At 37.0% G+C, this 27,949-nt stretch overlaps 1 protein-coding gene across 2 annotated transcripts in view; it reads left to right on the top strand.

Moving 5' to 3' along the window:
* Positions 1–27,148, top strand: part of anapc1 (anaphase promoting complex subunit 1) — a 42,968-nt gene extending 15,820 nt beyond the window's left edge. The window contains exons 25-53 of one of the 2 annotated variants that reach the window (XM_011484270.3): positions 800–878; positions 1,674–1,710; positions 2,051–2,124; positions 3,145–3,323; positions 3,807–3,893; positions 4,026–4,165; positions 4,315–4,433; positions 4,757–4,887; positions 5,781–5,921; positions 9,019–9,171; positions 9,245–9,326; positions 9,525–9,616; positions 11,115–11,249; positions 12,231–12,313; positions 13,324–13,402; positions 13,528–13,602; positions 14,622–14,674; positions 14,751–14,904; positions 15,030–15,223; positions 17,512–17,598; positions 18,349–18,466; positions 19,334–19,411; positions 19,494–19,561; positions 20,016–20,154; positions 20,830–20,916; positions 23,382–23,477; positions 23,852–24,041; positions 26,327–26,458; positions 26,590–27,148. In XM_011484270.3, the coding sequence (XP_011482572.1) occupies positions 800–878; positions 1,674–1,710; positions 2,051–2,124; positions 3,145–3,323; positions 3,807–3,893; positions 4,026–4,165; positions 4,315–4,433; positions 4,757–4,887; positions 5,781–5,921; positions 9,019–9,171; positions 9,245–9,326; positions 9,525–9,616; positions 11,115–11,249; positions 12,231–12,313; positions 13,324–13,402; positions 13,528–13,602; positions 14,622–14,674; positions 14,751–14,904; positions 15,030–15,223; positions 17,512–17,598; positions 18,349–18,466; positions 19,334–19,411; positions 19,494–19,561; positions 20,016–20,154; positions 20,830–20,916; positions 23,382–23,477; positions 23,852–24,041; positions 26,327–26,458; positions 26,590–26,738 (3,231 nt within the window). In that variant the 3' untranslated portion in view covers positions 26,739–27,148. Of the gene's footprint in view, positions 1–799; positions 879–1,673; positions 1,711–2,050; positions 2,125–3,144; positions 3,324–3,806; positions 3,894–4,025; positions 4,166–4,314; positions 4,434–4,756; positions 4,888–5,780; positions 5,922–9,018; positions 9,172–9,244; positions 9,327–9,524; positions 9,617–11,114; positions 11,250–12,230; positions 12,314–13,323; positions 13,403–13,527; positions 13,603–14,621; positions 14,675–14,750; positions 14,905–15,026; positions 15,224–17,511; positions 17,599–18,348; positions 18,467–19,333; positions 19,412–19,493; positions 19,562–20,015; positions 20,155–20,829; positions 20,917–23,381; positions 23,478–23,851; positions 24,042–26,326; positions 26,459–26,589 lie in introns of both variants that reach the window. The other variant, XM_011484269.3, reaches the window with a different exon arrangement.
* Positions 27,149–27,949: the final 801 nt, after the last annotated feature.

The raw sequence follows: 27,949 nt of genomic DNA, 5'->3' as shown, positions 1-27,949 counted from the left end.
GGCTTTGTTTTTCCCCCACTCTAGTTCGCCATATGAAAAAACTTGGTGTCATGCAATTCTGGCCGGGCACAGACCGCAATTGTGAATTTCTCCCCCATGATCCGTTTGAATTAAAAAAGATTTCCATGAATCAAAAAGGATGCCATCCATAGGTTACTACCAAACGTTTTCAACGTGCGTTCAGTGGACGTGCATTTTTTATGTGGACCCTGAAAACCTAAAAAACCTGCATAGGTTTTTTTTGCTCACGAACACGAGTTCTGAACACAGAATCTCAAACATGCACATGCGCCCGTTTACTTACACCTTTCATTGAAAGTGGTCGTTTGAACTGGTGTGAATGTAGCGTAAAGCTCAGTTTCTGCAGTGGTCACACCACCAAAGAACAAAAGATGTGCATCCCATCAATGTGCTCTTTTTTTTTTTACACATCAAACAAGCATCACACCTGGCTGTCAATATTTTCTAACCTCTTTAGATTTTTGACTCCCTTGAGTGAAAAAGAAGGACAGCTGCTTTAACCTGTAATGTACAAATGTTCACAATATAAAAGTGGAGAATTTTATTATATTTGATGCAAACATGCAAATAAACATAATTTGCCACAAAATGGTGATTTACAAATCTAGAAGTGACTATTTTTGGGAATATAAATGCCATCTACGATGTTAAAAGACAGACATACGTTTTACAAATGTATTTCCAGTTCTACAAATATAACTGACACATACAATACTTGTACAATAGCTACAAATATGATAATTGTCTTTGTGCTTTTCCCCCCTTTGTTTTCTAACAGAGTTATGCTCTATATGTCAATGGAGATGAAAATGCCACCTCAACAGATGTATCAAAGTACATTGTCAAGGCTTCTGCAGGTATGTGTTACTGTGGTTTTTGAGCACAGAAAGTTTTCAGCTAGTTAAGTAACCTTTTCCTCCACCAAAACTCTTTTTTTATATCACCAAACTTATTATATGGTAAATGTTTGTTAATGTTGATTTTAGCCAAGTTAAAAACAAAAAAAAAACATACAAAGCAAAATTATAGAAACCAACCAGAAAAAAGACAAAAAAACACAACAACATATTTTTACTAAAAGAATCTACTCTCAAGACTTTCTGTAGAATGGTGATAACACAAGCTTTTGAGATAAATAATTGGTAAATAAGTGTATCATGACTAAAACTAGTTCGACATCAGACGCTTTTAGGCATAGCTATCAAGGAGCCCCTTGTTGTTTAATGTCAATGCCAGCTGAAGCGCATGATCTTAACAAACAACTTTTGTTACCTGGCAGTGTTATGGTTCCCTGCTTCAGGGCTTGCTAGCACTGCTGTCTTTCCATGTGACAAAACGGCAATAACTGAATGACAGTCACTGCTGCCGGTATTTTTTTGGTCTGCCATGGTTCTGTCTGAACCAGAGTGTACCTGTCACTCCATGACGTTGGTGCACCCGGAGCGACTTTCATGGTTGCCCCCTCATGGAGTTGTAGTGGCAAAACTAACAAATGCCCTGCTATCCTGAGGGTTTCATGAAAATGGTTTCATTTGACAACTGAAAATTGATATTTTCGTATTTCTCAATGAGCCAAAAAACACAGCTGCTTACTACACTGCTTTCTTTTTCTTTCTTTTCTGTTTATGTATTTTTAATTCTTGTTGTTTTAGGGCTGAAGTTCTGCACAAGTGAACCACACATCAAAAGGTAAGAAAGACTCAGCAAAAAGCAAAAAGGCTCAACTAAGAAATCTTTTTTGTTTGTTTTAGTTTTATGTAATAAATATACGCAATGAAATTAAAGCTAGTTTTATTGTTTGATAGTTTTAAAATATCTCTTTTTTATTCTTAAAAGATCAGTTAAGACTAAGAAGAAAGAAAAAGCCTTTTTACTGAATATTATTGGGTTAAATGATCTGAATGAAGTGACAGGTCAGGGTTGTTATCAACTAAACTAAGATGGACAAATTTGTAAAAGGGGATATCTCCTACTGTTGCTTAGTTCTTTTTTTCATCTGCTCACTGTTTTAATTGTCTTTTGTTTTTAGACAGAACAATGTGAAAGTTAGGGTTTCCAGTGAAGGTTTAGCAGAGCAGTTGGTGGTGTGGCTCACTTCAGAGGGTAAGAGAAGCATTGTTTTTTTTAGTATAATCATACTACAGTGTTTTAAAATTCAACATGTTTCAGTAAAAGTTGTCTTTAAACTGAAGTTCACAGGACCATTTCTTGTTCAATGTCATGTAAGCAACCTTAAGTATTCATGGCCATATTTTACGATGGAGTTTTAGGTCCAGTTTTCAACCATTTTTTTTTTTTAAATTACGACTTTAAAGTCCTAAATTTACGAGAAAAAACACCAAAGTTTTTGTTTATCTGAGCCATGCTCGAAGATGAGAGATGTGGAATGTTTTGTGAAGCTTTATTTCCAGATATGTTTCAAAAACAAAGGGCTCGCTCGCCGTCATGTGCACAAGAAACACCAAAGGGGAATGAAAATGGTGTTACACACGTCTCCTCCTCCAAAGGAAACCTTTCGTTTTAACACAAAACAACAAAAAGGAATTAAGATAGTCTATTGTATTAGCAAACAACATTCAAAATGCCAAAAACTGGCCCTCTTCAGACGTCAGCATCACACAGACTCGGAGGAGATCTTGTCTTTCGTGGAGGAAGAAAGGATTGGAAGTGGACAGCTGCAGGGATACCGATGGTTTCATCAACAGGCTGCAGAGATTCTGGAAGCTGTAAATCAAACCAAAGAGCTTCCACGCGTTTGTAATAAATCAATAAACATTCAGCTTACCTGTTCAATTGAGTTTAGTCTGTCTGCTGACTTGCTTCACTATATGCTCATTTCACTTTAATAGCGTATATTTATGAGAAAAACGTTGTATATTTACGACTTTAAATCTTGAAATATTACTTTTTTTTGGTGGCCCTAAAACTATGTCGTAATATTTATAATTTCACATATACAATTTAAAAACAATAATAACGTATAAAAGTTTGCTGATTTTGAAATGTTTTAAAGCAAAACTTGCTACACGATAGCTTTTCAAACTTAAACATGTCTTAATTTCTTTTTAACCTCTTGATGTCCAGATCAGCTGCTACATGTTGTCTGTCTCTGTCTCTGGCAAGGTTTCACACTGAAAGACTTGGAGTCTGTCCCTTTTGGTGTGGCTTTGCCTATCAGAGAGGCCATCTATCGCTGTCGAGAGAAGCCCCGCTCTGATTGGTCAGAGGAAGTCTGTTTGCTGATTGGGAGACAGGACTTGACAAAACAAGCTCACAACATGACTCTAGCCAAGACTAAACCTGTAAGTTTGGTGTGAATTTAAATCTTCAGGTAATTTTAATGGTAACATTGCAGACGCAGTATGTTTCTGACTGCTCATAAAATTCTAAGTGAAGCTGTATTTACTTAACCAAAATTTAAAAGCGATCACATTCACATAGATATGCCTTCATCTTAAAAGCTGTGTTCTTAAACTTTAATAAGGGGAAACAATGTTTGTGTTGATGTATAATAATGTTGTTTAAAGTGTTTGCAAAAGACTTTAAAAAAAACAACAACATTTTTTTAATGTTATGACTTTTTGAATTTCCTAAATAGGAACAAAAAACAGATTTTTACCAATAAAATGGTCAATTACCATGCCCTCGTATCAGTTACATATTTCTAAGAAAATATAATTTAACATAGACAAAAATGTATGGTATTTTTCTCTAGAAAATCATCCATCACATATGATTGTACGCATTACGTCATGCATTTTTAGATGTGACGTTTTTGCTTCCAGTCTGTAGGTTCAGGGCTGTCACTGGAGCCTCCTGCTACAACAGAGGCTGACGAGGAAGAAGATGGGATGTCAGACATAATTCAAGAGGTAATTGAATCATTGAACATGAAGTCTTTGGTCTTACCTCAGATATTTTCTTTTCTAGCTTTGCAGAGTATGCATGTTTTTTGTAAATTATGCTGTTTTCTGAGAGATTTTTCTACCCTTTTCTGTCTTCAGGTCACAGGACTAATTTGGAGTCAGGATCTTCGGGTCCAGGAGGTTAGAAGGCTGCTTCAGAGCTCCAGACCGGTACGAGTCAGTGTTGTCCAATTACCTGAGGTTTCTGACCATGAGTACATAGAGGAAAAAGAAAACAAGTGAGTAAAAATAAGGCACTTTCTTTTCCCCCTTTCTAATACATATTTAAAAATCTGTCTTTTTTTTTTAGTTGCATTTGATTTTAAGCTGATTTAAGTTCCATAAATTTCATTTTTTGAGCTAGTTCTGTTTTGTCTCCTGACCTCAGACTCCTGCAGTTATGTCAGAGAACCATGGCTCTTCCAGTTGGCAGAGGCCTCTTCACACTATTTTCCTATCACCCTGTTCCCACTGAACCTTTGCCTGTGCCGAAACTGAATCTTACAGGTAACACTATGATACAAAAACTACAAAAATTCTCGCCTTGTGTTATACTAATGTCATGATATAGTTTTATGGTATTATTACTACCACTATCTTATCTTAAAACCATTTTATTAAGCCATATTTTATTAAGTTTTATTGATAAATAGATGCATTTGCACATAAATTACATGGAACACTACAGAAAAATTAAGTCTAAAAGAATGAACAAAGAAGTTATGTGAAGGGAAAAGGACAAACAAAATTCCTGAAGTTACATTTAATATAGCTGTAATAACTTGTAAACTTTGTATAATTGTTTTCCTGTGTCCATTGTGCAACTAAAGGTCGTGCACCTCCCAGGAACACCATGGTAGATCTTAACAGTGGAAACATAGATGTTCCTCCAAACATGACAAGCTGGCCCAGCTTCCACAACGGAGTAGCAGCTGGTCTCAAAATAGCTCCTGCTTCACAGGTCAGCATGAAACCAGAGCTGCACTGTCTTCATCTTCATTAACTTCTATGGTCACCTTAAAGATTACTTTATTATCCAAAGACACAAAATGAATTACAAACATTGTAAATGTCTTATTTTGGCAATGCTTATCGTAGTACCGGTACTTTGTCCTCAACTTTGGGCTCTAATCCGTCAAAAAACTTTATTTTTGAGATTTTAACATATTTATGTTTACCTATATTTTTCTGACTATAAATAAGCCACTTTGGAGCATGAGCCGCAACAGCATAATGAAGAATAAAGTCGTAGTGGAGTATAAGTCATACTGTTAGGAGAAAAAATGTAATGTTTCTATACAAATCCACCAAGCCAGGTGTAATGCCACTTTCACACTGAACGCCATTCACGTGTCAAATTCACATCTAATGCTTCTGTTTTGATGCTCGTCAAATTTAATGCTCAGTACTTGCCAAAAAATGTGTTCATAAACTAGACACTCCTGTTGCATGTCAAATCAAATGTTTAGCCTCACGAAAGCATGGACTGTATTTCTCATTCGCAATGGATGTAAGACACGAATGGAATTGATAAATCAAGTTTATATATTTCGAAGTGCTTTCCAAAAGCTTTGGTAAACATGTCAGGCATCATGAGAGCATTCAGTCTTTTTTTTGTTTTGTTTTTACGTTGAGATTTAGTCTGAATGACAGCTATAAAGCTGATGGGTTTGTTTTTCATTAGTAGATTTTCAAATGCGCATGCCCGTTTTGAATTGGTTATTCCGTATGTTTTTTAGCTTGTAAGTTCGTAATATAACACTTTTGGAAGATATTGTTATATATAAATAGGAAGTTGTTTAAATTAAGAAAAATTCTTTCTTTCTTTTATAAATTTTATTCTTTTCTACCAAGGTGGAGTCAGCCTGGATTGCTTACAACAAGCCAAAGACCCCTGAGCTGGCGAATGAATACGCTGGCTTCCTCATGGCTCTGGGACTCAATGGACACCTCACCAAACTGGCCACATTAAACATTCACGACTACCTCACCAAGGTATGCTTAATCCCAAACACTCAACAACTATAGGACTCTTTCTGTCTTATTTTTTTTGGTTTTTCCAATTAATAAAGAATTGAACAAGTTTATGTTTTTTCATTTTACTTCAACTGGCACCCAAAAGTAGATGCTGGTTGATCTGAGCTCCCTTAGTGCTTAATTTAAAGTAGGTCGTGAATTGCTGTAGTTTACAGCACAAGGACTCACCAGCTTTTTAAGTTACGTTTTATGCGAATACACATTGATTTATTTTAATTATCTTACAAATTCAAAACCATATGCACACCTTTCTCTAGATGAGTGTAAATGAGGTTAAAAAGCCCTGGCATTCAGTCAGAGTGAAACTCAGCCTTCTGAGAAGTTTGAAGTGAGATAAGCCTTTCCTACTTTCAAGTGAGAAAACAGGATGTTGCAAGCCCAATCTCATTTATGCTCAATGAAGAAGATGACGTGAAGTACACGCTCAAGACTGATTAAATTGAGGTCAACATTTTTAAATTTGCGTTGCTTTCACTTTTTGCCAATTATCTTAAAGGCGGTGTATCAATCTTTACGTCTTTAAAGAGATTGGAAATTTAAAAATATTTCCTTATCGGTTGTTTTTCAGTGATGCAAGATAAGAAAAAAATTATTTGTTGTTTGACAATAATTGATGGTTTAGCCTTGAAAGATTTAAAACCCTTCTTATCTGGTATTTCAATTGAGCACAAATGTAATTGTGCAGGTTATACTATCAAATTAGCTCTGAGGTTTTATTTAGTTTGCCATTGGTTATCTATAAAGTCATTTTTAATTGTATTTAGTGAATTGCTGTGACATGGAGGCTAATGCATCAGCATAAAGTAAATTGCTTTTTGTACTATCCAAAAATACACAAAACCCACCCTGATATCTTCAAAAAAATATAGTAAATATTTTTTAAAGTTTAATTAGTGATTTTGTGACTTGAGAGACATGGAACAGGATGAATGCTAAAAAGGTTTCATGTTACACACAGCCTGCAGTGAGAACAGGAGTTATAAACTGGCTAACTTTTAAGCTTTTTCATAGCTGGTGGTTTTTTTCTCTCGCAGTAAGAGTGAAATTATGCAAATGTGATCGGTTCTTTAGAATTGTTAGTTGCTGTTGTTTTAACAATGAAAAAGGTGCCTCTTTCCAGCAAAGCATCCAGCAGGAGGTTTTGCTAAACAAACTAAATCAGTAAAACTTATTTAATGTCCCCTTTGTGTCTTGACATTTTAATCTGAGCTGGAAATTTAATGTTTAGATTATTAAACATAGTATTTGATCTGTTTTGTCTTGTTTATTTTTACCTTTATAGATGGAAAACATAGGTACATTTCTTTATATTTTCAAGGTGGTGCACATGCTCATAAATATCACTTTTGGAAGACATTGTTATATATAAATAGAAAATTGTCTACTTTTTAAGGGTCTAATATTTATTCAAGACTTTTGAATGAATTGATCTCTAATAGCAATTTATATTTGTAAATAATTTGACAAAAACAGTCAAACCTGCCACAAGATTTATTGATAAAATCTTTAAATGTTTGCCCTTTTTGAAAAGTCAAATGAAGAGACTTTTGGGTAAACGAAACTTTAAAATGTTACATGAGGCAAAACTTAACTGTCTAACTGTATAAAGTAAATGCCTAAAGTTTAAGTATGTGATTATCTTTTACACATACTACATTTAAGTGAACACCGAAACAAAAACTGAAAACAGCTCTCATCATGTACAAAGCCAGATACAACTTACTTCCAATAAACTTACAGCAAATGTTCAAAGACAGAGACGGGAGTTACAATCTAAAAAAAAACTGAATTTCAAAAAGCAGTGCATTCGAACAGCAAAAAAGAAAATGTTTCTATCTAATTGTGGTGTGGATTTATGGAATGGATTGGATGAAGGTTTAAAACAAACCAAAAGTTTACATGCATTCAAAAAAAACCTACAAGAAGTCAGTAATAGTACTGTATAAGGCCAGAAATGATTAATTAAACAAAAAATGTCACTTTAGCACAGTTGCAATGCAGAATTGTATTGTAAATGTTTTGTAACTATATGTAAATAGCAGTACGCGTGTTGAATACGCACATCATCAGGTTTTGTAAAAAAGGGTGGGAGCAAGATTGAACTTCAACCCAACCTTTTCATGCACACTGTATTATTTTATGTCTTTTAAAAGGAATGTGTGTTGAATTTTCACTTGTGTTTGAAATAAACTAAACTAAAAACTAAAAAAAAGACCTAAATAATAAGAACAAAGGTCCGCTTTGATTGATATCATTGTCCGTTTTGGTCAGATATATTAAATGTAAAGAGAGGCGCCAAGGGTGACCCCTGCTGTCTGAAGAGAGAAAATAAATATATGATAACTTGAAAAGGAATGTATGGAGTGATATTTGTGCCACCGCATTGCAAACAAAACTTTTTAAGTAGCGGATAAAAACATTAAATATTTGCTTTCCAAAAAATTAGTTTTTCTTTTAAAAACCTCTTTTTGGTTTTCAAAAAATATTTTTCAATATCAAAGATAGGAAGAAAGCGAGATGAGACACAATGCATGTGAAAACATTTGTGTTGCTGACGCACAAATATTTTTTTAAAGTAAATATTGAAGGTTTTTATCTGCTACTTAGAAAGTTTTGTTTGCAATGTGGTGGCATAAATATCACTTCATTGAATGATCCTTGTGTTAATCCTTAATTATGATAAAACCTTTCTTTAATGGTTCACCCAGATTGTGCACAATTACAATTGATATGTAAAATGAATACGTAACTCTTCTTTCAGCTCTATTTTGTCAGTGTACTGAGGTGCGCATAAGCGCAACTTAATCATTGTGACACAATTTGGAATTTTAGTTGTCACCTTCAGTTTGGACAACAAAGTTTTAGTTGGGGTCATTTTCTCTGGGAATAATTTGTTTCTACAATAGGTTTTATTAATCACTTATCGATGAAATGTCTTATAATTATTGAATTTATTTTAATTTTATTTTGGAGCCTTTAGTGGTTATAAAAGTGTCAATAACGTTGTATGTTTGTGTTGTTATATGTCTCATCTGCTTTGTCATTATGATGTCAGGGGCATGAGATGACCAGCATTGGACTCCTGCTGGGTGTGTCTTCCGCCAGACTGGGCACCATGGATATGTCAATCACTCGTTTGCTCAGTATCCACATCCCTGCCCTTCTCCCACCCACCTCCACTGAGCTGGATGTGCCTCACAACGTTCAGGTGCGAGCCTGGGGGCACTTGGCATAACACTCCAAACTGGACCATTTTAAATTCTACTTCTTGCTTTTCTTAGGTCGCTGCTGTCATCGGCATTGGGCTTGTGTATCAGGGAACCGGACACAGACACAATGCAGAAGTCTTACTTTCTGAGATAGGTCTGTTTTTATGTATGTCTACAGTCACTTTTAAAACAGAAACCTTTGAAAGCTAAGGTTATTTTTTGCAATTTACCCCCTGCCCTTAAGCTGTTTAGTTGACCTTAACTCATGATAAATCCTTTAGAATGCTTCCAAACATATCATGCATCAACAAAGAAATAAAAATCCTTTTTTATCCCCATATGTGATTGTCAGGCCGGCCTCCTGGCCCAGAGATGGAGTACTGCACTGACAGAGAGTCCTATTCACTTGCTGCTGGATTGGCTTTGGGCATGGTCTGTCTGGGGGTAAGACACACAAACAAAAGAACTTGGGTTCTCAGAATCATTTTATTGTCGTTTGCACAGCTTTTACACTGACCTACAGAAATTACTTTCCAGTACAACCCGAACAAGATCAACAAATACACATATACAGTTCAGAGTTGACTGAGGCTGCAGCAATAAATGTGCTGCCTTACTAGGATGGGTGTAGATGGGTTACGAATGGGGAGGGTGGGGGGCATTGGTGACAAAAACAAGTTGGATCTCAACACTGTTTGTTACAATGTGTAGATACAAGAAAAAAACGACACCGTTTAAACACATATTCACAAGACAACACAGTACACGAGGAGGGTGGTGCGGGGGGCAGTGCTAAGCGCGTCTCAGGCAGTGTTCACAGGGGGCAGGGTGATGCCAAGGTCGGGGGGGGGGGTGAGAAGCAGCATCAGCCTTCAACACAACAACGATTTTCACACTCTGGAAGCGAATATCTTGTTTTGTTGGAGCCAAGGACAGGAGTCCTCAGCTCAGAGGGGGGGGGGGTCTGATTAGATTTTCCCGGCGCCAGCAGGTTGTTTTCTCTGCCGGCTGAGTCCTTGACTGGTCTTGCAGTTTGAGGCAGATTTCATCAGAAAAAGTGGTCACTTTGGACAAGACTGGCCTCAATTCGGGCAGAAACCTGCTCCCATTTGGCATCCATCTTCTGCATATGTTCAAAGATCGTGAGCATCCTGCTTAAGTGGGCAAGACAAGCACTTGTGAAAGTTTCTCGTACTGAGTCTCTCCTCCCTGAAGAATCCTTCCACAGAGCTCGGACGAATCGCCTCTCTCCGTCTTTCGCTCCCAGACTGCCTGATAAATCAGAAATCCTCAGATTCCAATGAGGAGGAATCCAATTATCATAAATCAGAAATCCGAATAGGTACACAGTCAGATAAAAAAGGTTACGATTTTTTAGTACTTTATTAGTATTACTTTTGTTAACAATAAAAGCTAGTGGAGTTTTTTGTTGTCTTTCCTCTCTTTAGAGGAAAATGTAGACGTTGTCAGAAGTTTAAATACAAATTATGGTTATGTCATTGGAATTGCACAAGTCACGTTTTATTTTTGAGCTTCTCTTTTTGTCCATTGATATTTCAAACCACTATTTCTTGCAAAATCTGAAATCTGTCTAGATCTAGTCACATACACGAGGATTGACTTATAAATTCTTTCTTAAAACTAAACAGTTTCTTATTTCAGACTGTTGAAATTTGCTGAAATCATCACATTGTTTTTCTTTAGAGGAACACCAGTTGTAAAGCACAAAGTCTGTGCCTCTGTCCCACTTGTTTAATCCAGTTTAAGTCTTTCTGTTATTCACCACCTTTAATTTTTCCTATATCAAGTGTTTTTTTTTTTTGTATAAAATGTTCTGGGACTCTGCTATCTCAAAATTGTCTTCATATCAATTTTATTCTATCATATGGGATTTTTCTCTCTCGGTCCATACTCCCTCTTCTTTTTTTTTGTATTTTTCCAGCATGGAAGCAACCTTATTGGGATGACGGACCTAAATGTTCCTGAGCAGTTGTATCAGTACATGGTGGGGGGGCATCGCAGAGCTCAAGTTGGGGCCAATCGGGAGCGACACAAGTCTCCCAGCTACCAAATTAAGGTAACCAGAAGGTTTCTATAGCTATATGTTGCCTTTCTCCTATGAATAGTTAATTTTTCATGAGTCTCTTAAAGTTATTGAATTTAGTTTTTTACACTCACTGCTCACTTTAAGTAATAAAAATGCACTGTGTAGAAACCATTAGCAGCCGCATTTTCTCACATTTCGCAGAAACACTATTACTGATTTGTCAAACAACCACTGGTTGTGCAGCGTAAATACAATCAGCTGCAAATAATTCTTTCTAAAATTGGATTCATTGAACTCCAGATTTTTAAGGCGGTAAATATTTAGAACAATTTCTGTTCTTCTTCTGTAATGCGTAAGACCACAGTGCTGCACCTAAATGCCTTTAAGAATGAAGTTAAAAAAAATATGCTTTTTTAAATTAAACAATAAAAATAATCTAAACTCTATCAGAACCCTCAAAGGCTGTTATAAGCAAATCTGATTTAATTACAGAGTAAATACAGTCTTAATGAAACGTTATAAATTATGATGCTTATTAACCTACAAACCTAACAGAAGAGCCAGACCGTAAACACACACGCAAATTATGAAGAGTATTTATTACTCCAAACCTTCTCTGTCCCTGTCTAACAAAATTAGTTCTTTAACCTAAATGTAATCGGTTTTAGTTTTTACATGAATTTTGTTGATTCGTTTTTTTGATCAAACTGATTTATATTCCAGTTGGATTAATATGAGACTGCGTGGCATGGCTGATTCTTTTTTGTTTGAATTTCTTTTTATTGTTTCAGTCAAGATTTCTAAAGGCAAAAACTGCTTTCATGAAAAGATAAGTGGGATCTAAGAGGAAAAGGAATAAACCTGAGAATCCAGACTTTTATTGAACTTGTTTGCAGCCTGTACATGTTGCTTTGCCATGACCTGTGTTAGGAACCGGTGCTGTGTGCTGAAATAAAGTAAAATAAAATACGCCAAAATAAACTGAGATTTAAACGGAGACGTTTGATATAGGAAGGTGACACCATAAATGTGGATGTGACATGTCCTGGGGCGACGCTGGCCCTCGCCATGATCTACCTCAAGACCAATAACAGGTGAGAAGAGACAATCAAATCTCATACAACATTTATCGCCTTTAAAAAAATATTTTGGTAAAGTTAATAGACCTGTGTGACCTGGTAATTGTACTGTTAATGATCTTTTTGCACACATTCCTTTGCAAATCCAAAACCAAAACATCCAGAGCATTCATCCCTGGTTACCAGTGCATCAACTCGTTAAACCATCACATCTGTTTATTGCTTATGCAAACTTCCTCCCCTCCCTTGATGTGGAAACCAGCATCTTATTTCACAAACAAGAACTTCCTGAACATCTCCAGGGTGGCCCTGCTGTTTTACGGCAGATCTTAGAGTACAAGTGTAAGATTTCATCAAGCATTAGTTAAAGAAGAACAAAATATAATGTTTCCATCCTTTATTAAATTAATTTTAAATTATAAAATAGTTTATAAACTTATAAATGTGCTTTTATAAGCATAATAACTGAGGCACAACTCTAAAAGTGGTGGTACTAACTTAAGTCTTTGCCAAAAATAGACAAATGTTCTTTCATATTTTGTGCAATACATACGTTTTTGTTATCAAATAGGCGTAGGACTCCTATGGTAATGTATGTAGTAGAAAATGCAAACCATACACGTTTGCAGTCCATACATTTATCAATTGACACCATACCTACAAATCATTAAATCTATAGTTATAAGATTTCTTGTACTAACATTTATTTTCTGAAACAAATTATTTGCATTTACAAATGAAGTTATATTATAATTATTTACAGTGTATTAAATCAATCCAATCCATAGCTTTTTCTAAGTATCATGAATCTGAGCTTTGTTCTGTTTATCTCCATGTCTGTGGACATCAGAGCATCGTAACCTCCACCACAAAAACACTCCACAGACTCCTCCACTTCACGATTGTCTACTAGTCAAGAACTTCCTGATTCCTCCAAGATTCATCTAATGCTTTCTGGTTTTTTGGCATAGAAGGTGTTAAAGGAAGATATTAACACATCCTCTGGTTCTGGTTCTATACCACAGGTCGATTGCTGATTGGCTGAAACCTCCAGACACTTGGTTCCTGCTGGACTTCATTAAGCCAGAGTTTCTGCTGCTGAGGGTTGGTGTGCCATCGGCTGTTTGTTTGTGTGGATATGAGGTTTTCTATGTGACAGTGAGGTGCTGCTCGTTTCTTTTTTCCCTTCTCTGAATCAGGTGTATCTTTTTTTTTATGTCTTTCCTTAGACACTTGCTCGATGTATAATCATGTGGGATGAAATCCTTCCTAATACTGAATGGGTCAAGAGTAACATACCCCAGGTGAGATAATACACACCCAGAAGTAGTGATGTAATCATCCGTTTTCCCTGTTAGGGATGTTGCAATCTGATCATGTGGGACCGACTACAGAGTGCTAGCTCCAAAAAACAGTGATTTGAAAAAAAAAAGAAGAAAAATCTGTAACTTCTCAAACAATAAAAGCTAATAAATGGTGACATTGATATGATGAGTTTTCATGACTAGCTCATATTTATGCTACAACAAGGAATTTAAAGAAATTCATCACTCATTTTTAATAGAAGATACTAAAGCTACAGTCACTAAACGTTTTTACATGACTATAAACTATTTCAACTAGTTAATAGTTAACTGTTTTTCTAGTTGATAGTTGCACTATCTTTGCTTGATTGTTCAAGCTACTACGCACAATTTCTCTGTTTAACTTTTAAATCATAAAAGAAGGTGAATAAAACAGAGAAAAACCTGGGTCTGTTTATTAAATCTATTCATTTCTTTTAAACGTGTTACAAAAGGATCCGATTGGTAATTGGTATCACCAAATTCTTAAAATCAGATGAATTAGAATCAAATCAGGGCCAAAAAACCCTGATCTCTAGTATCAATGTCCACTATGGTTTTATTAAATTTTAACTCTTCCTTTGGGATAAACCCCCTGAAGAACTCCTTAATAGTTTAAGATAAATAAGTTCACAAAAGACAATTTTTAATCTCCCATAGTCTATAGAAGTGAAGGTAGGCAGTGAATCGAATCTTATACTTATTTTTTTGGGTAATGGATCTCACCCTCAGGAAGGAAGATCACTAACTTGACACGAATTTTCCTTATTGGAAAAAGTACAGAGGTTTTTCAGTTGGATGTAAAACCTGTTGGTTATAAAACTCTAAAAGTATTTGTTTCAATATTAGATGAATAAATGTTCACTCCATCAACTGTACTGTTGCATATGTTTTTATTTATATTCTGACTGATCAAAAACATCATTCAGCAGTGGAACAACTGCTGAAACTTGTCACCTGTTTTTCTCTTTTGGTTGTAGATAATCAGGGAAAATGTTGACCCTTCAGAGGACATTAATATGGATGCAATGACGTGAGTGTTTTTCTAACATTTTTTATTCGGTAATTTGCCTTCTACTTCACTAAACGTAACATTTTGTTTACATCAGCCAAGCTCAAGACTACATCACTGCTGGAGCCTGCATGGCGTTAGGTTTACGCTTTGCTGGTTCTGCGAATTCTGATGCATTTGATTGCCTTCATGAGTTTGCCAAGACCTTCATGAAGATCATGGCCTTTGCTGGGACAGCTCCTGTTGGCGCTGTGAGTGATTTCCTCTGGATCTTCCTAGTTTGACCTCTCAAATTTCATGACAGATGCTATATAAAAAATGTATCTTGTCGTTGTTTTCCCTGTCTGTCCAAACATTGTTCCGACTCTTCCAGCAGACCAGCTATTACAACCTGCAAACGGGCCTATCAATGATTCTTCTGGCCATGTCCATGATAATGGCTGGAACTGGAGACCTGAAGGTCCTGCAGCTGTGTCGCTTCCTCCACAAGCGCACCGGTGGTGAGATGAACTATGGCTTCCACATGGCTCATCACATGGCCCTCGGTTTGCTTTTCCTGGGAGGAGGCAGGTGAGGCAAAACTCTTTATTAGGTTTCATTTGTGTGTTTTGAATGTGAGTTTAACAAACACAAGAAAATGTTGGTGATTAGCAGATTCAAAGGTATGACACGTGATTGGACAGAAAGGATCGTGTGGTGCAGCTTCAGGAATTCTTTCTTCACACGACTCAAAAGCTGTGAAAAAACCCACTTAGGATCTTGCTTTATGTTCAGCAACATTTTTTAAATAGTTTTGCTATCAGCTATTACTGTGTTTCCATGTTAATGTTCCATTTCCTGATCAGAACTGAACATTTTTGAATGGTCAGTCATAGTAAAAAAAAAAAAAAAGCACAAGATCTGTTTACTTTTGAAAGAAAAAACAATCGGATTCTGAAAGCACAGGTAGTGTTTGTTAGTATACTTTTTTAGGCTTATGTTTTTCTTTCGTCTTCCTTGACTTTGTTGACTAAAATTTCACAACAAGGGGATTACACAATCTAAACTCCTAAGGCTATCTTAAGGTTTCCCTATATTGGACACTTGTAGGCTGATATTTTGTTGCAAAACATGATGCGGCTGCCTGAAGTAATTGCTAACGTGAATTTCAAACTTCATTGACCCGTGTCATGAATTTAATTATATACTATGTACATGCAAAGCACATGCCAGAGGCATTTTGTATGGCCACAAATTGTGCACATCTAAGTACAAACAAAAACACACCCACTAGATTTGGGTTTGTTGCTTCTGGGAAGGACCAGGTACCACATAAACACACACATATCCTTTGTGTGTTAGTCGCATAAATACACAGCTTTGAATTGAATTTCACTCATGCACACACAGACACAGGCATTCAAGAGACCAGGTTTCCCAAACCATTGACTGAGATGTGCTTATTGGAAAAGAAAAAAGAGCTTCCACTCTCTTATTACACATTGCAAATGTGTCTCCACCTACAGCCATAATCAGATCAACCTTTTGATCTGAATGAGGTCATTTTTTTTAGACTTGCCATGTGCAAGTCTTTAGCCAAATCAAAAGACATAAACCCAAGTTTGTGTGCTTTACCACAAGTCCGCTGAGGTCACAGGTCAAACCAAAGAACGGGGACGTCCCACTGCTTCATTTTCCTCTGTCCTCCACCTTGTGTTATCGATCATTCAGCATTCAAATTCTTGATTCATACTTCCCTTCAGCACATTTTACTGTTATCACCTCATTGCGGCCATTCATCTTTTTTCTCTTTCATTCCCTCACCTGTTTTCCATCGCTTATCTCCAGCTTATAGTTCCTGTTTTTTCCACTTCTCTTTCTTTCATTCGTCCTGCTTCTTTCTTTCCTTTTCCCCTCCTAGTTTTTAATGGAAAACAAAGGGAAAGCTAAATTTTTTAAACATTTTTTTTCGATGCACAATCCAGATCAGCATTCGTGACAATTCATCAATTTCTGTTTTCAAAAATTATATTTTTTGTTGGATTTAATTTGTTCATTTAGTAGAAAAATTACTTTTTTGCTGCACAAAGGGAATTGTTTTTTTGTTAAAATTACAATCGTATTCTAAATAGGAAAATAATACTTTTTTTTTCTGTGTAAACTGCTACAGACTTGTAGTGGATCTTGAAACATGTTTGGGTAAAATACATGTGTATTTTTATGTGTGATTTAATCAAATGAATTCTAAAGACCTGTTTTCTTCCAGAAATACTAAAAAATAGAGTTTACTAAGAGAATATATCAGTGGTTTACTGTTACCAGTTGTAACTTCAAGTTATTCATTAATGTTGGTAAATTTAGCCGTATTCCCTCAGAAGACACTTTTCTGTAATGACAGTCACCAATGGCGTGTTTTCGACTCATAAATGTGCGCTAAAGGAATTAAATGTTCTTAAATACATTAAACATGACACGGGCAGTCATTAAACTGAAGGGCAACATCTTGTGCTGCAAGCGTCTGTCAAGTGGTCTCATCAGTAACCTCCCAGGCACAGGCAGCCTTCATTGTTTGACCCAACATTATTATAATCACCCTATTAGTCAAAGGACTCATTCAGCTGTCAGCTATTATGTTTAAGAGCTTCTGTTCTGCCCTTTGACAGAGTCCAGATTGTACATCTGTAATTTAACTAACAGAACTGTGGGTTTGTTTTAAGTGTTTAACTTTGTGAACATAGTTTTTTAAAACTAGAAAATATTTTGTGAAGAACAATATATTTTCAGAGGGAAACAGAAAATGTTAGCATTTATTTACCTCTTCTGTCACTGTGGGCTTAAGTTAGAGGGATGACTTTTTTTCTTTTCTTTCTTTTTTTTAGGTACACTCTGAGTACCTCCAATTCTGCCATCGCTGCTCTCTTGTGTGCCTTGTACCCTCATTTTCCAGCTCACAGCACAGACAACCGGTGAGACAAAACATGCAACAATAAACTGACAAAAATAACAATAAACATGCTAGACAGCATCATTTTAAACTACTAATATGCCAGATTTATCCTGAAAGTGAAACATGCAAGTTACACAAAATCATATATAGCTTTCTAAAACGTCCCCTGCCTTTAGGAGCTGAATAACACAGTGAAACTGTGGCTTTTGTTTTTTTTTTAATTAAGTTTGCAAAAAGTAAAAAAGTGTTTTTGTACACTTTGGATTGTATTGTTTCTACTGGTTGCTATAGGTTTAAATAATATCATCCAAACAATATTGTTTCCTCAAAAGTTGACAGTTTATCAGGAAATAGCAGGGCAGAGATGCTCTTTATATCTGGGGCGCCCACACTTTTGGATTAACAAACTCCAAAAGATCTACCTCTATATGAATGTGCGGTATATATGTATGTGTATGTATATAAATATATACATAAATATGTATGTATATATGTTTATATATTTATATATAAATGTATACGTATATACACGCAGAGAAAGTGTCCTCAGTAGTTAAACAAAGGGACGTATGTTTCAGAGGCACGTTTGCTTGGCTGTTCTGCATGTCGATCAAGTTTTGATTTTCTGATGGTTTTATTTCAAATATCTCTTTATTTTGTTGTAATTTATCTTTGATGACCCACAATCTACCGTCACATCTACAGTCGATCGACGTAATGATCACCCCTGCTTTTTATGATGGCAAACCTAAAGTTGTTGCTGCTGCAGTTACCACTTACAGGCCCTGAGGCACCTCGCTGTGCTGGCTGCTGAGCCGCGCCTGCTGGTTCCTGTAGATGTGGATTCCTTAAAACCTTGCTATGTCCTCTTGGAAGTCACCTATAAGGTAAGTGTTTACCTTCAAAATAATAAAAGAACACACTAGAAAACATTTAATCATTGTATGCTAAAACTCAGTGGTTTGATTTATAAATATTCACAGAATACCTTTAGCAAAACATTTTTTTATCATGCAAATAAAAAAAATAATCTAAACACCCTCTAAACACTATTGTTTTAAATTAGAGGAAGTGGAAATGCCCTTTCAAAGCAAACTAGAACATTTAAAACATTTACATTAATTTTAGAGAAACTGTTTCTAAAGTTGTCAGTCACAAAAGCACATAGCCTTTGAGCTGTGCGTCAGCCTGTTTCCAGCCTCTTTGGACACTCCACTATGAATCTTCATGCGTCATCTCATTATTAAGCAAATTTGTTGGGCCTTTTTTGACCTGTCACCTGTGAATAATACATTTTTCACCCTATTCTCACTTTATGGTTTGTTTTTAACAAAAGTCTACTGTTTTTGAGTTGGAGCACATAACATTCAACTAGTTTAAATTATTTTAGAGAGTATAAATTGAGGGCAATAAAATATTGTACTGGACTGAATTTACATGCTAGTTCAGGTCTTCACTCATGAAAGATACTTGAAGGTTGATGCTCCTGCTGGAATTTCATTTAGCTCTCAGCAGACGGCTCAGCTTGATTCTGTTAACGCCAACCGCTATTGTTTAATCTTTTGTGTAGGGGTCAGAAAAATTGCTGATTGTCATTTTAAATGATTTATTTGGGCTCTTGTTGTTTTGTTCTGTAAAAGGGAATTGGTAACAATAGTTTTACGTCATGTTTAATGTTGACTTGAGTGCAGAGTGTGAGGTAACAGACGGTGTGGACATGAGTCACGTGATAAAGCTGGTTTTTGTTGTTTTAGGACAGCAAGTGGTACAAGGAAACAACCGTGGAGCTGATGGCTCCCACCCTGCTTCCTGAGCTGCATCTTTTGAAGCGGGTAAATCTGATTCCAGTTCTGTGTGGCACCCAAACCTGATAAGAAGACCTGCCTAAAAATCTTAATGCAATATTACCCATAGGTGAAGGTGAAGGGCCCACGATACTGGGAACTATCTGTCGATCTCAGCAAAGAAACACAACATTTGAAGTGAGTGGAGTAAACTTTGCTGGAAGTTTTATATAAATGTAGCGGTTTGTTTTATCGCATTTAGCGGCCGTGGTGCAGCGGTAGGGCGGTCGTCCCATGATCGTAAGGTTGCAGGTTCGATTCCCGCCTTGCACGCCCATGAGTCGAAGTGTCCTTGGGCAAGACACTGAACCCCACCTTGCCTCTGGTGGTAGGCGGGCGCCTGTGTTTGGCAGCGGAGCGACCACCAGTGTGTGACTGTGTGTGTGAATGTGTGTGTGACTGGGTGAATGGGTCTGTGACTGTAAAGCGCTTTGTCCTTGTAGGAAGAAAGGCGCTATATAAGTATACGCCATTTATACACAAGTCTGCAACATTGCACAATTTTGTTTTGTAACATGTTTCTGGTTGTTCCTTGAATTTACATTGAAATGTTCTTAAGTATTGATGAAGTAATCAGATGTATTTTCTTTAGATCAATCCTGTCAAGAGATGGGGTTTTGTACGTCAAACTTCGGGCCGGTCAGCTGCCCTACAAAGATGACCCTCAGGGTTGGAAAAGCCTTCTGGCCACAGCCATCAACCACTTGAACTCTGGAGTCAGGGCTTTTAAGGTAAACTCTCTAGAGCTGAAGTATCTGAGAGTCACATTTGGCTTTGAGATGATGCATCCACTGCATGTAGTATCTGCTGAATTCTGCTTGGCTTGTTCAGTACAAAGCACTAAAGGCGAGCTGTGTGACTGTTTCATTTTGAAAAATTCTCTGCTTGAAAAGTGCATTTGTTGTTCAGTATTAGGACATCTTTCTGTAGCTGATTTATCATGTGATGATTTCCTTATTTTTTTAAGAATAGAGTAGAATAGAATGTCTTCATCGACACTGTTCCCATTTACAAGAAGATTGAAAGCCGCCACCATTTCATTGCAAATAGCAATATAAACATGTGGGTTGAATTTGTAAGTAGAGCGTCACATTAGAGAAAAAGCTTGACCTCCTGCCCACTGTGAGGCCCAGTCATGCCAAGTTGTCACTGCAGGTTCAGCTGCGTGGCGTAAAGACTAACACTGCGTTTCTGATTAGCCTCCAAACGTTGCAAATACACCTGCTGGTCTGAAGCGTGAAAAATGCACCTTGTTGATCTCTGTCCTTGCACCCCAACCCCCCCGTCTATTTTTTCTTTTTACTGTCAATCATCTGTTCTAACTCTGTTCAACATGTTTGTCTTTGTTTCTAAAGTCCCCTGATTCATTATGTAGATTGATTATCTTCTGTTTTGTTTTCTTAAAGCCTGAAGCCATCTCTACTTTTACCTCGGAACCTGTTCTCATCTCCTTCGCTGAGTTCTTCTGTAAAACATCAGAAGGAATGAAACATGTGAGTTTAAAATCCCAAAGTAGATGTTGTTAGACAGTTGTATTGCTTTTGGGTTTCTTCTTAAAAGGATTAGTGTAAAAATGTTATAACCAACTTCACTCACAGACCTCTGTCCATCCATTTTCCAAACCTGCTTAGTCTCTTTTAGGGTCACGGGGTAGCTGGAGCCTATCCCAGCCACTATTAAGGGGTGAAGGTGGGGTACACTTTGAATGATTTGACAGTCTATCACAGCGCAACACAAAGAGAGATAACCACACACAATTCAATTATGAAGCATGTCTTTGGACTGTGGGAGGAAGCTGGGGTGCCCAGAGAGAACCCATACATACACGAGGAGAACATGCAAATTCCCAAAGAATGGACCCAGCTGTGATTTGAACCAGGGCCTTCTGGCTGTGAGTCATTGCTCCATGTTTCCCCATTGCTCATGGGTTGCTTCCTTCCTATTCTGAATACATTTCGTAATGCCTGGCCACGGTGGCTGTTTTGGTTCAGTTGTTCCGCTGTGAGGTTGCCGCCTATTCAGAGTGAACCAGAGCTCAATCCAATTGGAAATGAACCGAAACCACCCGAAAGATGGGTCAGAGAGCGCTTGGGTGCATTCACACAGAAAATGTGTTCCAGGTTTTGGGGCGAAACGAACTCTGGTTCACTTGAAGCTAACCAAATGTGTCCAGTCTGAATACACCCCAAAAAATAGCAGAAAATGTAAGATGAACTTCAGTGTAGGTCTCTGTATGCATGTGGATGATATGTTGGGTAAGGTCAGATCTCTCGTGTTATTAAAACAGCTGTTAGAGGATGTGCACCCTCTTTTAACAATTGACTGTGTTTTAAGTGTCTTTGACTTATCTTAAACTATTTTTATTAAACTTTTTAAATTAAAAGAGAAAAAAACTCAGAAGTATAGTTTATTGTATACTCAGAGCAGCTTGTCTTAGAACAACAACCACGCCATGTTCTCAGACTCATAAATCAGCTTTCTACTCAAATTTGATGCTTTGTTTAAACCTCACAGACCATCCTGAGTTTAGATCTACGAGGTTGAGTGTTTTCATCTGCTGCAATGAGGTAGAAGAACTCTGCCTTAAGTCAAAATGAGCTGTGAGAAAAAAGTTGTAAATCGAGATAACAGCATGTAAAAAAAAATACAGTTGGAGCCTCTCTCAGCTTCCTACATACATTATCAGATCTTTCTTCTAATGGGCACCAAAAAGCATGATGGTCTTTTCACTTTTTTTGTGTCATACTGCTGTCATTGCTTTGGTTAACTTTATCTTTTGTGATATGAAAGCTGGAAACAGTTTGAGCACATTTTATCTGCTACTTGAGCTCATGTTAGTGAGAGTTTGCATTCATATTCGACGGACTTGCAGATATTCAGTTGTGTATCATAATTCCAGCAGCATACACAAGTGAGCCAAAGGGAACACCACATCTTATAAATGCGTCTCTTTTCGTCTCTCCTTTTACATTTCATGCCAGTTTATTCAGTCTTTGTTTTTAGGCCTTTAATTCCAAACCACATTCTTTCAGTGGTAAGGAAGAAACAGGGATCTTACTGGGAAATTCCCCCTCAGAAAGGACTGATTACAAAGTTTCAGGAAAATCCAAGTTGTTTTGAAAACTGCAATTGAAGCCCTCAAAAAGTCATTGTCAGGCTTCTGCTTTTGTTTGAACATAAAGAATCTCAATGTATTGCACATATATTCTAGATTTTAATATAATTTAATCATCTTAATGTTATATGGATGTTGTCTCTTGTTTTTTTTGCCGAGGCTACGAGTCTGTGTGAGCGCCTCCACAACAACTTTAGAATTTGCTGCCTATTATAGAATTTTACCAGCTGATTGTATTAGTTCAGTCACCCTACATCTGCCTCTGATTCCTCATCACTTTGGTCATTACATGCCTTTTTGCATCCCAACTTGGGCGACGTAACAAGTAATTGGAATTTCTGTCTGTATTTTGCTCATTTTCCGCCTTTCTCTTGGCATGAAATAAGTTCACAGATGTGCACATTTATCAGGATGATCGTCTTGGTTTTTTTTCTTATTTTTTCTTTTTTTTAAGTTTGTGAAAACAGATTATCCAGAGATTGGTTAATTATATTATAAGGTGGTCACAATCAGATGAGCATGTGAAGTATGTCTGTGAGTGAATAGAAAACATTTTTACCTTAGTTTTTAACCAGGCCTTCAGAGGAAGATATTTCGAAGAAATAGTAATAAAGGATTGTGCACAGTCGTTGTGTACTTACAATGTTTCATTACCTATTCTTCCACAAGAATAGGTAAAAAATGATGTAAAATATGGACTCTTAAAAGTATAAAAACACCAAAAGATTAAGCAAGTATATAAATATTTAGAAAAATATTGTTTTAGTAGTTTGGAATGAGTAGAATGTACATTTGGTAAACAGATCTGATGGCATTTATTTATTTTACTATTTTCTTTTACAGAAAGAGGATACTCAATTGCTGTTCTCTGCAATGCTTTATGAATGCGTGACAAAGGAGTGTCCAGAGATGCTGCCCACATATATCGCTATTGAGCAGGTAACGTTTGCAAAAACAAAATAAAAATAATTTCTTCAATAAAAAATCTCAGACAGATTAAAACCTTTTGGCCGGATAGATAAATGTTTATTCTGTACAGTTTTGAAAAAAAGAAGCTGATTTTATCCATACGTTTCCTGTCAATGAATGAGACAGATCAGATATACAATAAAAAGTAAAGCTAAGAAGTTCTGGCTTCTGCTTGCCGTATTACTTTCCGTCATGCTAATCATAATCTAAAGCCATGTTTGGATTAGAATGCAGACTTTCACTCAGAGAAAACATAACATTGGGAAAGCTAGCACATTAAACAAAGTACAGTAACATTTAAGCCCACTCTCAGAACTTTGAGGGTCTTTGCTTTTACTCCTCAGGCAGTGACTGCTATGCGCCACAGTGATGTGCAGCAGACATTTCCCTTGTGGCAGCTCCGTCTGGTGATCGAGTTCTGGGACAGCAGAATGCTCCGAAGTCCTGGCAACTGCCATGACACTCTGCTGACATCAGAGTTTCTGCCTGTCATGAAGAATGCTGTGGATGTGGCTCTGGACAGTTGGCTCAAAGGTGAGGATGGGAAGCACAAAGAAATACAGTATATAAAGTCAAAGTCAGTGGGGTGTTTTTTTTTTTAATTGCACCAGTCCTAAAGGATCCCTATCCTGCATGTTTTACATGTTCGTCTGGTCCACTACACCTGTTTTTTTTGTTTTTAAACTAGGTCCCTGGATTCAGCTTTTCATCTCAGTGAAGCATGCAGGGCTCCAGCATTGAGAAATACTGACTTTGAAGACTTCTCACTGGAAATACAAATAGCATGGATATTTTTTTACATGCCAAAAAGCTGTTTAATTGGTAAAACAACAGCATTCTTGTTTCTGATGGCTACAGACTCCTCAGCTGACCCAATGGACCATCCAGAGATTATCTTTACTCTGCAGGACTTGAGACTCGTGGGAACTGCTGCCATTATCATGATGCCAACATAGAAAACTCCTCTGCGTCACATTTCTTTGCTCCAGTTTACGGTTTTTTGGGGGGGGCAGTGTAAGACACGTGCTTATAATAATATTTTGTAGTATTTCTTAATGCTTACTAGCAACTGTTTGCTGCAAAAAGTACATAAAGAAAAAAAAAATTCTTTAGGTTTACTGAATACATCCTTGCCCACACTATAAATATCGTGCAAAAAAGCCATCCCTTTAGCTAAAGAATTAATAAGTTGAGTTAAAATGAGTAAAACTATGCAAGTGTTTTATAGTTACTGATTTAAAAAAAAAAAAAGGTGATTTTGCATTTTGGCCCATTTTTTTTTCCGGCTCAAAAGGTGTAAACAAGAGTGTAAAATATGCCATGATGACAGATAATGCAGACGTAGTAGAAAGCGTACGCCGTCCCACGCTTAGCCTTTAAAAGTGTCGACATCAGGACATTTGTGAAGCCTTTGCAACAGGCATTGTCCTCTGTGAAGGGAGGTGTGTTCAACTGGAGTTTCAATCTGCAAGAAAAGCATGTGAGGAGTATCAGCTGAGCAGTCAGTTGGCTCTTTTTAAACACATTGTGGTGCTTGAGAGAAAAATATGTTTGTAATCTTCTGGCAGGGAGGGTTCTTGTTTTGACTTGAAGGACAGATGCCAAAAATTCTTTTTTTTTTTGACAACTGCATGTTGCTTGAGAAAACACACCTATTTTCAATGACATGAGCTGAACATGTTTCAGCTGGTTTTAATGCAAAGGCTGTTTCCTTCGTATTAATTTCATGTTTCAATGTTAAACAGACTGTGCATAAATCCAAACAAACACCCTCCAAACCTTCCACACACAAACACGTTTTTGGAGGACAAAACACACTCCTAGGAGCGTGGGAAGCAAGTGAAGGGATCATGTCAACATCTCTAACTCACCTTTCTGTTTCATTGTTTTGTTTAACTTGTTTCTGTTGAGGAACCAAAAGAAAAGTGCATCCTTGGCAATAACTTATCTAACAAAACTTTGCAACTCAAACATGAAGACTTTACATAAGTTACACATTTTAGTGCCTTTTCTAAAGGGCATTAAAACAGGAATGTCTCTGGTTACACACAGTCAGGTTAAATAAATATTTCATGAATGAAACATCATATCTTAAATGTCTTTCATTATGCTGTTCTAAATATATCAGAAGGGCTTTCTTTATGTTGTTTCTTTATAAAGGCCACATGTTGCAGCATATTTGGGGGATTTTTGACCAGCAGTTCAGCAGAGTTTGGGTGGCTGAATAATGCAGCTTCTTTCTATCAGTCTCTTAAAGTATTTCCCAAAATCATGGGTGGGGCTTGTTTGGGTCACTGATTTGTGTGACAAGTTTGTGACTCTTTAAGCTAAGCAGCTGCTCCCTCACCTTTTAAACAGCTGGTTATTGCTGCATTGCAGAGTAAACCAAATACACCGCCCTTATAAAATTATTGACTCTGAACTGGGTGCAGCTGATAAAGGAGCTGATCCGTCAGGGTGGAGTTGTCTTTGAGAAAATGAGACTAAAGGCTGACAAACTGCCTCTTTAAAAGCCATTATAGTTGACATTGTTTTGTGTCACTTCACTGATCCTGTATTTTCTAAAAGACAATAATTGTGAGGTTCACTGATATGAAAACATGTTCCACTCCATGTGTGGGCATGAAATAGAGGGGGATTTAGAGCACACTTTTTCAATGAAGCCTGTCGGCACATAAAAACTAATTCTCTATAATGTAATGCGGTTGAATAAGAGGTTTTTTTTTTAAGGGGCACTACAGTTTAACTTGTTATAATGGCTTGCTGAACACTTTCAATTGTTTAAAAAAAGGCTAACCCTTGTGGTTTCTCTTCTGCAGAGAACAGTGTTGTCGTGAGGTCCTACATGAGGGGGCAGGTTCCCTCCAGAGAAGCCCAGTCCTTGATGCTGGCCTGCTTCCTGATTTATCGCTCCATCCCATTTCTAAAGAGCTCGCATACACAGCTGGAGGGTAAGTCCAACAGATGTTCACACAAAACGGTACAATGTTGTCTCCTTCATGCTGTCGCAGTTGCACTGTGGCGATCGGTTGGGTATTTTAATTCAACCATAGTAACACGTCAGTGATTTTTCTGCTTACAGGCTGCACTTCATTTGGGGATTTGGTGTCCCACGGCAGCCAGCTGGGTATCCCTCTGAGAGACTTGCTCCGGCTTGTACCCATTCTGCTGGACTCTCCTATTGGATCCCACAGTCTCCTGGGTTTCCCTCTGCAGGCATTTTCTTCATGATCTATTTAACTGATGGGCAGGTTAATAGACTCAGAGATTAATGTTGCAGTTTCAGATGGGATTGAGTTCAACACACAGTCTGTAGTACTATGTTGCTAGTATGATGCAAAGTTTATGTAGCCTTGAGTGGGGATGTGGCTACAAACTGTCTTGTTCTAAGCTTGTTAAAAGTGGAACAGAAATGACAGTTTTTGTGTAATATAGTCTTATATATAGGATTTTTTACAGTTCTAAAAAGGTCTGGTGCAGTCATCATGAGGTTTATGTGCCATTGTTGTGTAACAACAAACCTGAGGTTGGACTTTTAGAAAAACTCACAGGCAGCTTCATCCTCTTCCTGCTGAGTGCAGATGTGAATGAGGATTCTTGTCATTGACTGTTAATAAACCAAAACAGGATAAACACACGTCTCTGGAGAATTCACGATTATTGTGGTTCATAACAACATAATAATTAACACAAAAAGCTCATTTATGCAGTTGCTCTGTTAATGCCTCTATCCTATTTTCTCTTCTTCGTTGTAGGTCTCCACTTTGAAGTTTAAGAAGACAGTCTGTCCCGCATGTTCTTTTATGATCGTATCACTAAAAGCTAAAGAGCAGAGCCCTTTTGTTTAGCCTTTCTTCTGTTTCATCTATATTTTCTTTTTGTTTAACACAGATGTGATTGCTGCATCCCTGTGGTAAATACAGAGTTTTCTTTTAAGTCAGTGTAGGTTCCAAACAGGCTGTGCTGTGCTGCATTGGGTGGTTTCCCACATTAAAGGCTTTCCTTCAGCTTCCAGTGAAGAATAGATTTTTTTACTCATGGGGGGAAGGGGGAGCTGGCCTTCAAGTACGTATTTTGTCTCTTAGGTTGACACAAAATCACGTTGTTGAGTCTGAAGTTAATCCAGCTGTTTGCCTTTAATGTGACTCACGATTCAAAATTAACTTAAAATGTCGCCACCTTATTTAATGACTTATGCAGCCCTTCAGGTTTTCCAATCAATTAAATTAAACAAACTGGTTGTTTACCTCTTAAATACAATAATGGAGCTTTATTTGAGCCTTTTCATAATTGGAAAGGAACTTTTGGCAGGTATTTCCACATATTTACACTTTAAATACTGTCGTAAAGGCTTAATCAATTTGGTTAACTAAAGTATAAAAAGGTGACGGATGCTTGCACAAAGATTCACATAAGGAAGAAACAAAACAGAAGTAGAAATC

The sequence above is a fragment of the Oryzias latipes genome, chromosome 15, assembly GCF_002234675.1.
Source record: "Oryzias latipes chromosome 15, ASM223467v1".
Classification (NCBI taxonomy): domain Eukaryota; kingdom Metazoa; phylum Chordata; class Actinopteri; order Beloniformes; family Adrianichthyidae; genus Oryzias; species Oryzias latipes.
The sequence above is the reverse complement of the archived record's forward strand: the minus strand, read 5'-3'. Positions and strand labels throughout refer to the sequence as shown.